Source organism: Engystomops pustulosus, chromosome 10 (genome assembly GCF_040894005.1).
Source record: "Engystomops pustulosus chromosome 10, aEngPut4.maternal, whole genome shotgun sequence".
NCBI lineage: Eukaryota > Metazoa > Chordata > Amphibia > Anura > Leptodactylidae > Engystomops > Engystomops pustulosus.
Genome location: NC_092420.1, coordinates 88,319,868 through 88,330,955, shown reverse-complemented (window position 1 = coordinate 88,330,955; position 11,088 = coordinate 88,319,868). Strand labels below are relative to the sequence as shown.

The following is an 11,088-nucleotide window of genomic DNA, read 5'->3' as shown; positions in this document are numbered from 1 at the left end:
CACTACACCACACACTTAGCTCTGCTACATCGGCATCGATGTCAGTCTTCCTTAAAGTGGAACTTACCTCCTTTTGCAGAAAAATCCCGACTATTCAGAAAGATAAGGTTAAGAAAAAAATGTGTAAAAGTCGGCAGCAATTGAATCTTTCAATCCTGTGGAAGTAGATTTTACCGAAAATTGGAATAAAAAACATAAAAATCTCATATACCATCTCTTGTATTCCAAAAAAATGTATGTTGCACTCGAATGCTCTATTTGTATGTAACTTGTCCCTTTTTGATTCGTTCCAATAAACTTGCTATTATGTTAAAAAAATAATAATAATATAATTTCGTTGAAATTTGAGCAACAAAGCCACAGAGGACACTGCTCTTCTGATCATCGTACCAAGGTGATTTACTTACAGCTAATGATACAGCACATACAATGTACACAGAGCATCCACATAGTGATGATGAGGGGGATGACAGTATATAGTGCAGTATAGGTTAGTATAGAGGAGCATGGCCTCCAGTCTGTAGGAGAGGAGAACAAGGAAGAAGATTTTGGGGAGGGTTATTACCGGAGCTGGGGTTAACCATTTCACAACCAGAGGCCTGGTAGACAGACTCTACCAGAAGGGTACAACATTGTCACCATCTCTGCCCAGTGACAATTGTCTTCGTCATCACTGTTTGTCTAAAGAGCAGGGTCTGCTACATGCAAGGATGAGGGTGTAGGGTGCAGGGGTCTACATGGACATGACATGGATGCATATCTTCAGTAAATACAGCAAATAAGCCTAGCATCAGGACAGTCTCTGTGGGGGTCCCTTCCCCCCCAGAATAGTGCTTGCAGCCAGTTTGAGCCCTGGGACTGGTCTTCTAAGTGCTACATTTTTTTTATAATATCCCCCCCCTCACAGTAATATTATATCAGGTAAAAGCAAATCCAATGAGCAGGTCCTTACAGGGGGTAAAATTATGCCCCTCCCTCATAAATTACCATCCAGCCAGCAGAGGCCATAATGTCTCTGAGGTCCATAATGATGTAGGAAGGTGCCTTATTGCTGGCTTCTTCTGCATAGCTGCTCATCTTCTGCTTCACCATCCCCTGGCATCACTGCCCACCTCCTGCCAGGCCCCTGGCATTACTCTGCAGCCACATCACCACATTCTCCCTGTTGTACATCCTAGCCAGGTCACAGGGGGTGTCCCCATTCCTGTTCCTATGGGTCAACCAGGTGTCAGTGTGCAGGACCAGGTACTCGACCATGTGTAGGTGGCCCTCCATCGCTGCCAGGTGCAGGGCTATGTTGCCATCTTTGTCCTGCAGGTTGACATCAGCATGGAAGTCCAGAAGGATCTGCATAGTGTCCTGGAAGCCAGCTCTGGCTGTGTCATGGAGAACAGAGAAGCCACTACTGTCCCGCAGATTGGGGTCTGCACCTCTTCTCAGTAACAGGCTGGCAATGTCTGGGCATCCAAGTCTGGACACCTGAGGAAGGAACGCAGTAATAATAATAATAATAATATTAATAATAATAACACAGTGACCTATAAACAAGTCAACACTGTATAAAAAGCCTATACAAATGTCAGAGTGCTATACATAAACATGGACTGTATAGGTAATATCACCAGATATTTTGTATCATTTGTGTATAAAAACGTGCGATTAATACAAGTAAATCATATCAACATATAATTCTACAAATATATAATTACACATCATAAAATTATACAAGTGAATATATTAATCTCCATAAATCTGTTTATGTGTGTCAACATATGCATCATTTTTTAAATATAGATATATATGTGTATGCAATTCTAATAGTTCTATATTAGCATAAAGGTGTGTAATAAATGTACATATACACATGTACCTTACTATGATATATCACAGGTCAAAAATAAAGAAATGAGTAAATCGAATATAAATGTATATATGTGTGTGTGTGTGGGGGTGTGTATATATAATGCTTCTCAGGCATATTCCCAGTGCAGGTGTTTAGTGGACCAATAAAAACAATAAAAACACATATATATCTATGTATATATAGATCTATATTTTAACATACTTTAGTATGATATATCACAGGCCAAAAAGAAATGAATGAGAAAATAAATAAATAAAAATATATAACGGTTCTCAGGCATGTAGGTGTTTCATGAACCGATAAAAACACATCGGTATATCTATGCATATATAGATTTATTGCTATATTTATTCATTCATGTATTTTTATAGGGTCATTACAAAGTATATGTGTTTCTTTTTTATCATGCATCATATATCTGATATCGATAGATAGAGTGGGAAACAGATATAGGATGCATTCAATACACGAAACAAATTGCTACAAAGGCCCTAATGTCAAAGAAGTGGAAATATATATACATATTTTTTTATGGTAGAATTAGACTAATAAAATACACAATGTAATATTAATATATTAATACACAAGTTAAAAAATAAATATATGATTAATAATAAAATATATTACTGTGTGTACAGCCTAGTACATATGTACTAGTATTTTACTATCTATCATATCATAGTATATGCTTGAAAAAAAAAAAGATATAGAATAGACATATGTCTATTCAACCAATGAAGGTGGTGTCTATGTCTATTTATCAATCTATTATCAATCTCATATCAGTCTACAAATTAAATCGATCTTCTGTCTGTATGCCATCATTTCATACATCTCTCCACCTCTGCCTGAGTGTATTATGTTCATAAATTCGTATCTATCTATCTACTAGTTCTATAGATAGCTAGATCGATAAATAGATATGATACAGATGGATATGAAATATGCAGATAGATAGATCGATATTGACACACACATATAATGACATTATATAAGCTCTTGCTGGAAGGTTAGGCCCTTGCTCATTCTGCTGCTGGATGAAGTCACTCAGGAGTCTTATCTTATAATCTGGGTCTTTGTTGTATGGAGAAAGATGTCATGTACATTCGCAGCAGACCGGGAGATGCTCACATTAGTTGCTAGCACACACAGGGTTAAGCAGTCAGGGACCTCCTTATCCCCCCAACTTTCCTCAAATATTATTTTACTTACGATCTGAAGAAAGTCAGTCAATTACAACTACCCAAAGTATTTAGGAGGGAAAGGAGGAAATAATGTAACAAAATGGTCACAATAGAATCTGCGGAGACTGTTATTATTTATAAATATTGACACATCGATCTTTGTAAATGTTTATAGATAGGAGCAGCCGATCACAGTCGGTACAATCTTTCACCATCCTTCAGAGAGAAGCATGTGCTCGGCTGGGATAACGAAATAGACGCAGCGTGCACACTGGAGATGCGGTAATAGCAGCAGGCCTGTGTGTACAGTGACTATAATACAGGTATAATATCACATGTTGTATGTGTAGTACATGGGTTACATCACATCATGGTGAGGCCTGACACACATGGGCCCTGCTGTCACCTTCCCTCTCATGGACAGGCTGTCCCAGGCCTCTCTCCCCCTCCTCTGCTCATTGCAAGACATTGTCAAGAATTATAATATCTACTGAAAATTATAACTCTATTTCACTACAAAATATGGATCCCTGAAAGCAAATCTAGCATAGATTTTGGATAAAATCAGAATACACCAGCAGCACCTAGTGTATCCTCTGGTATAAGGTTATAAGTATCAATTTTATATGTTACAATATGTCTATGTAGAATATTTGGGAATACTTTGATCATTACAATAGGGGTCAGGGGGTCATTTCGCTGATACAGATCCCCAAAATCTTTTTGCAGCATCCTGTATAGTCATGCATTACACTCTACACCCTTCTGCAGAGGATTGCACCCGTTCTGCAGAGCATTTACTACATGTGGCCTTGTGTGATCATCAGGAATCAGATCGGTTTTCTATTTTATAAACGATTTTTTTGGGGTTCCAGGCCCCCTGAACATAAATAAGGGGTGAAGGGGGGTGATTTAACAATCATGAGAATACAAATCGATACCCAAGTAGTGATCTGCCCTGGATCCACCCTGTCTGAGTGCAGCAGACAGCACAAGATTTTGGCTTGGTGTTTGCTCAGTGTGACTACCTGGCAGGGCACGTTAACCCTTTGTGCACAGTGTCTTAGAAAGATGCTGAATCAAACACCAAATCTATTTCACTTTATGAGATATTTGGAGCTGATGATCTTGCATGGAGCCAGGGATCTGCCTGCTTATACAAGTTTCCAAACAAATATGGGGGTATCTTTGCATTTAACCCCATGCAAAGGAAGTCACTGAGGGATCGTTTAAGGTGGGGGAATTAACCCTTACTGTACACAGGGCCTGCTATATATTATTTTACAATGAATTTGACAGAGCAGCAGTGCTGATCTGCCCGATCCCCCCGATGTGCCGGGCGTGCACCCACCTGTAGGGCTGTCCTGCCGAATCTGTTGGGCTCATCCACATTGGGCGTCCTCTGCAGCAGCTCCTCTAGTTGGTGCAGGTCTCCCCGGGCAGCGGCTGTTGACATCAGGTCTGCGAGTGTCTGAGCCATTCTGGGCTGGGGTCCGGGTTATTAGTGCATGGCATGGACAGGCTGACAGCCGGGGCTCTGAGCTAATAGGGGGATCGTAGTAAATACTCGTAAAACAGGACCCGCCCCCGGGCACACGTGATGAGCAGATATCCCTGCAGCCTCCCCTCTTCTTCTTCTGTGCAGCCTCCCCTCTCTCCTCTGCAATATCCTCTCCTGCTCCATGCTGCAAGCCTCCCTCCAGATCCAGACCTCTGCCTGCCCTGTCCTTCCCCAACCCTCTGACATTCAGCCTCCATCACAAGATGTCCAGCCACAATCACAAGATGTCCAGCAACCACCACAAGATGACCAGTCTCCATCACAAGATGTCCAGCCACCCAGCCTCCATCACAAGATGTCCAGCCACCCAGCCTCCATCACAAGATGTCCAGCTACCATCACAAGATGACCAGTCTCCATCACAAGATGTCCAGCAACCCAGCCTCCATCACAAGATGTCCAGCAACCACCACAAGATGTCCAGCTACCATCACAAGATGTGCAGCCTCCATCACAAGATGTCCAGCCTCCATCACAAGATGTCCAGCCTCCATCACAAGATGTCCAGCCTCCATCACAAGATGTCCAGCCACTATCACAAGATGTCCAGCCTCCCTTAGACCTCTATTACTCTTCTCTCACCTTCTCCAACCCTCTTTCCTTCTGCAGCCTCTCGCCTTAGGGCTTCTCCATTTCTTCAGCCTCCCCTTCTCCATGCAGCAAGACTCCCTCCAGATCTCTCCCTCAGTCCTCCCCCACCTCACCAGCCCCCATCACAAGTTGTCCAGCCACCCAGCCTCCATCACAAAATCTCCAGCTACCCAGCCTCCATCACATGATGTCCAGCCACCCAGCCTCCATCAGCCACCCAGCCTCCATCACAAGATGTCCAGCCAACTAGCCTGCATAAGACCTTAACTCCTCTCATCTTGTCCTGTCCAGTCTAATATCTCCTTATTCACTTCTCTAACGCCCTTTCCTGAAATCTCCATCCCAGTTCTAAACTCTCGTGCAGCCAGGAGTTCAGTCCTCCATTTCCCTTCTCATGGTCAGCCTCCCTCCTGACCTCTACTCCTCTCATCTTGTACCGTCTAGTAACATCTCCCCTTGCTTACTTTCTCTTTTAACCTTTTCTAAGATCTTCATCCCAGTTCTTTTCCTCTCCTGATCTAGAGTTCTGTCATCCTCCATCTCATCTTCAGCCTCCCTTATATTTCTAAGCAGCAATATCATATTGTACACATTAGGACCCTCAGAATCGGTTGTCAGCTCCTCCAGCGATCACCATCCACCATGCATAAGGTGTGGAGTTTGAAAGTCTTGCAGTGACCTTGGGGGTGGGAGGCTGGACACATGTTGCATAATCCAGGGAAGTGGATGCAGACTCCATAAACAGTTTCGGAGTGGTTTGAAGCAGTTTCCGCCTCCACATGTTCTTGAGTCCGGTCTCCAGAGCATTGGCCTCCAGAGATGATGCAACCTCCAAGATCTAACTTCCATGCCTTAATCCCAGAGCAGCAACACATCCCAGAGGAACAAACTCCAAAATGATCCAGAACCATCTCCATAAGGGACTTCCAGAAGTGTAATAATAAGGCCTCAAGGAAGCCCACAGTACGATGAATAGATGAGCCAAAGGGAAAGTGGACATCTCCAAGTGGTCTCCAAGACTGGTGTAAAGCAGAGGATCCAGGCTGCTGTCTAAGCCTTACTCCAGGTGTCTCCAAGGGACAGGTATTTATGTTTTAGGTTTATTCCATCCATAGACCCCTGGAGTCAGTGCTGCTACTGATTCTTAGTATTTGCCCCATACCTGCACCAAACGTGATGTCCCATCACTGCTGTCCCTCAACCTACAGTAAATGCACCTATTCTGCCCCTCAGCAATCAATATGGTAGTCCAGAGTACATGCACCCCCTGCTGTCTCCTCCAGGTCAGTGTATATCTCCCCTATTCACTTTCTACTCGTCCTCAGTGTAGTGTCTCTCCTTCATGCCATAACTAAACTTATCCTCCAAGCTCCCAGTGGGGTCACACTCCTCTCTGGACCCTGCACTCTCATTGCTCTCCCTTCTGTCTCTGCTCTATGTGATGTATATCACTCTCATAGGCAGATCCTCTCTCCTGTCACATAACCTTCCTGGCTCATCATCTGTCATTTGTGTCTTCCATTCAGAAACTTTCTCTCACTGTTCTCCATCTCACATGTTTCTCTCTAATGTCATCGCATGTCACATCTCCTCTCCCCCTGTCACATCTCCTCTCACCCCTATTACTCTGTTTGCCTCCATGTGACCTCCTCTCCTCCTCCTGGCATCGCATTATCTACCATATCACATCTCCACTCCCTCCTGTCACCTCTCCTCTTCCTCTCCCTCCTGTCACCTCTCCACTCCCTCCTGCCACCTCTCCTCTTCTCCTGTCACCTCTCCTCTTCTCCTGTCACCTCTCCTCTCCCTCCTGTCACCTCTCCTCTCCCTCCTGTCACCTCTCCTCTCCCTCTTCTCCTGTCAACTCTCCTCTCCTCCTGTCACCTCTCCTCTCCTCCTGTCACATCTCTTCTTCTCTCCTGTCACCTCTCCTCTCCCTCCTGTCACATCTCCTCTTCTCCTGTCACCTCTCCTCTCCTCCTGTCACATCTCTTCTTCTCTCCTCCTGTCACCTCTCCTCCTGTCACCTCTCCTCTCCCTCCTGTCACATCTCCTCTTCTCCTGTCACATCTCCTCTTCTCTCCTGTCACCTCTCCTCTTCTCCTGTCACCTCTCCTCTCCCTCCTGTCACCTCTCCTCTCCTCCTGTCAAATCTCTTCTTCTCTCCTCCTGTCACCTCTCCTCTTCTCCTGTCACCTCTCCTCTCCTCCTGTCACCTCTCCTCCTGTCACCTCTCCTCTTCTCTCCTGTCACCTCTCCTCTTCTCCTGCACCGGGTTATGAGAGGAGGGAAGGATTTGAGGGGAGGAGAGAAGACGGGTTTCCTGTCACCTCTCCTCTCCTCCTGTCACCTCTCCTCTCCTCCTGTCACCTTCCTCCTCAGCACCCTCACTTCTCTCCTGTCACCTCTCTCTCTCTTTAGAGAAGAGGAGAGAAGAAGGATATGAGACGAGGAGAGGAAGGTAAGAAGAGGGCAGTGTCACCTCTCATCTTCTCCTGGTAAGAGGAGAAGAGAAGCACCTCTCTCTCCTCCTGTCACATCTCCTCTCCTCCTGTCACTCGACTATTCTTCTCCTGCACCCCTCTTCTTCTCCTGTCACCTCTCCTCTTCTCTCCTCCTGTCACCTCTCCTCTTCTCTCCTCCTGTCACCTCTCCTCTTCTCTTCTCCTGTCACATCTCCTCTCCCTCCTGTCACCTCTCCTCTCCTCCTGTCACCTCTCCTCTTCTCTCCTGTCACCTCTCCTCTTCTCTCCTCCTGTCACCTCTCCTCTTCTCTCCTCCTGTCACCTCTCCTCTTCTCTTCTCCTGTCACATCTCCTCTCCCTCCTGTCACCTCTCCTCTCCTCCTGTCACCTCTCCTCTTCTCCTGTCACCTCTCCTCTTCTCTCCTCCTGTCACCTCTCCTCTTCTCCTGTCACCTCTCCTCTTCTCTCCTCCTGTCACCTCTCCTCTCCTCCTGTCACCTCTCCTCTTCTCCTGTCACCTCTCCTCTTCTCTCCTCCTGTCACCTCTCCTCTTCTCCTGTCACCTCTCCTCTTCTCTCCTCCTGTCACCTCTCCTCTTCTCTTCTCCTGTCACATCTCCTCTTCTCTTCTCCTGTCACCTCTCCTCTCCTCCTGTCACCTCTCCTCTTCTCCTGTCACCTCTCCTCTTCTCTCCTGTCACCTCTCCTCTTCTCCTGTCACATCTCTTCTTCTCCTGTCAAATCTCTTCTTCTCTCCTCCTGTCACCTCTCCTCTTCTCCTGTCACCTCTCCTCTCCTCCTGTCACCTCTCCTCTCCTCCTGTCACCTCTCCTCTCCCTCCTGTCACCTCTCCTCTTCTCTCCTGTCACCTCTCCTCTTCTCTCCTCCTGTCACATCTCCTCTTCTCTCCTCCTGTCACCTCTCCTCTTCTCCTGTCACCTCTCCTCTTCTCTCCTCCTGTCACCTCTCCTCTTCTCTCCTCCTGTCACCTCTCCTCTTCTCTCCTCCTGTCACCTCTCCTCTTCTCTCCTCCTGTCACATCTCCTCTTCTCTCCTCCTGTCACCTCTCCTCTTCTCTCCTCCTGTCATCTCTTCTCTCCTCCTGTCACCTCTCCTCTCCTCCTGTCACCTCTCCTCTTCTCCTGTCACCTCTCCTCTTCTCTCCTCCTGTCACATCTCCTCTTCTCTTCTCCTGTCACCTCTCCTCTCCTCCTGTCACCTCTCCTCTTCTCCTGTCACCTCTCCTGTTCTCTCCTGTCACCTCTCCTCTTCTCTCCTCCTGTCACCTCTCCTCTTCTCTCCTCCTGTCACCTCTCCTCTTCTCTCCTCCTGTCACATCTCCTCTCCTCTCCTCCTGTCACCTCTCTCCCTCCATGTCGCAGCTCCTGTCACTCATCCCCAATCCTGCACTTCTTCTTCTTCTTCCTGGCACTGGGCGCCCCCCTGTGCCCTGTGTCCCGCACCCACAGCCCCCCCTGGCAGTGACAGCAGCACCCACCTTCCTAGCACAGCTCGCAGCGGGTCTCGTCCGCCCACCCCCGGATCCGCACCCCTCCCCCCTCTTTCTCACTCGTTGCCGGTTTTTCTTCTTCAGCTTTTTTTGAAAAGAAAAAAAAATGAGCGCTCTAACCAGGCCCCGCCCACGCCACGCCCCCTTCAACGGCACAAATTTAAGGAAGATCGTGACGGATCCTCCCGGACCCCACCGACCCTGTAACCCTCCAACCGGGAGACACGAGACCCCCAGAGCGCCGGACAGCGAGCGGCACAGAAACGCACGGCGAACGGTGTGAATACTGCGGCTTTATTTAACCCCTGACGTGCCACGGCCCCCGCAGGCAGCGGCGCCTTTAAGGCTTCAGGAGACTGTTACATAAGATTCCAGGGAACCGATAGAACCCGATACAATGTAACGTCTGCCAGCCCCGCCCCCTGCCGTATCCCGGGCGGGACTGCACCTGCCACAAGCGGACACCTAGAAATGGCGGCAGATGGGACCCTAAGTGTCACTTCAAGGGGCTTCACATCGGACTCTGTGTTACCATATTGTAACCTCTCCACGATGCATTGCAGGGACTGTACCACCTTTTTATTACACGTTTTATTCCTGGAAGAGTGACTTTCAATATATTTTTTTCAATCATTTTTTTTAATGCTTAAAAACCCTGTCCAATTTTTTTTTTACAAACTTTTTTTAGCCTCCCAAATTTTACTGGGACCTGCCTTCAGTAAGATCTATTACTGAGAGTCTCCTCAATAATATCGACTGATCATTGCCCCCCATAGGCGACGCTAAGAACCGTGATCAAAGTGTCAGCACCTATGAGCCCCCCCCCCTACACATCCTTAAAGGGGTTGTCCGAGATTATGCAAAACTATTGAGGTGGCTGTACAAAAAAAAAAATTGTGTACTTACCTTCTCCGGCGCACCTGGTGTCCTGCGCTGCGCTCGTTGGTCCCTGCTCCTGTTTGTTCACAGGGGCATCTTAACGCCTGGGTGGGCATCCCAGGCGGCCGGAAGCAGTCGGAGTGGAGGAGCTGCGCCCCTATAAACAAATAGCAGCACGCACCCAGGGAACACAGTGCGGGACGCGGGGAACGCCGGAGGAGATAAGTGCACGTTTACTCTTTTGTGCCGCCACAGGCCACCTCAATATTTTTGCATCATCTTCGACAACCCCTTTAATGATGAGGCATTAAGGGGTTAATGGGAGAGCAGATGAACCCTAGGGAATCTGGTTGCTCATACAATATATTGCAGTACATTCATACTGCAGTATAATATGAATATTCTGCGGTCCTATTATACCCGGCCTATGGTCAGGTCCCACTGCCTGCAATATCCAATGATAGCGCTATACTATGCATGACTGACGCCCCAAATAACACAGTTACATATAGCTTAACCGCCTATGACCAGGTCACCATGGTCTGCCTGCGGCCTATTGTATTTTTCCATGTCCGTAACTATAGGTTTTTGCAGGGCGCGTTGTCGTCTCCAATGGCTCCATTATAGGACACATGGAAAAGACGCTGCAATTTTTAAATGGTCTTTTTACAAGTTGTGCCGTTCACCTTGTGGTTTCAGCAAAAAATAAAAAATTGTTGTAAATGTATTTGTGTATTATTATATTCCATTATGAGGAAATACATCTTTTTAAAAAAACACTGACTTTTGTTTTTAGTTATTTTGATCAGGGGTAGAATTAAAGTGTTATTATTGTTTATGTATCATGTATGTATTTACTATGCATTTTCTTTGCATTGCAGGAAAACCTCATGGTGTCTATTAGGACCCTGCAATCATGTTCCCTGGGAGCCAATTTCTTACAGAGGAGACATCCCTGTGTTTGATATTTCCTAAGGTATTTGATACCTAAAGGATCCACAAAGCTTTATTGTATCATATTGTATATATTTAGTA

At 46.5% G+C, this 11,088-nt stretch overlaps 1 protein-coding gene across 1 annotated transcript; it reads right to left on the bottom strand.

Annotated features, from left to right (window-relative positions):
- Positions 1-381: 381 nt before the first annotated feature.
- Positions 382-4,546, bottom strand: CDKN2C (cyclin dependent kinase inhibitor 2C). The gene is made up of 2 exons (XM_072129143.1): positions 4,400-4,546; positions 382-1,479 (listed from the first exon to the last, which is right to left on the bottom strand). The coding sequence occupies exons 1-2, from the start codon at positions 4,526-4,528 to the stop codon at positions 1,102-1,104; spliced, it is 507 nt and encodes a 168-aa protein (XP_071985244.1). The 5' UTR covers positions 4,529-4,546; the 3' UTR covers positions 382-1,101.
- Positions 4,547-11,088: the final 6,542 nt, after the last annotated feature.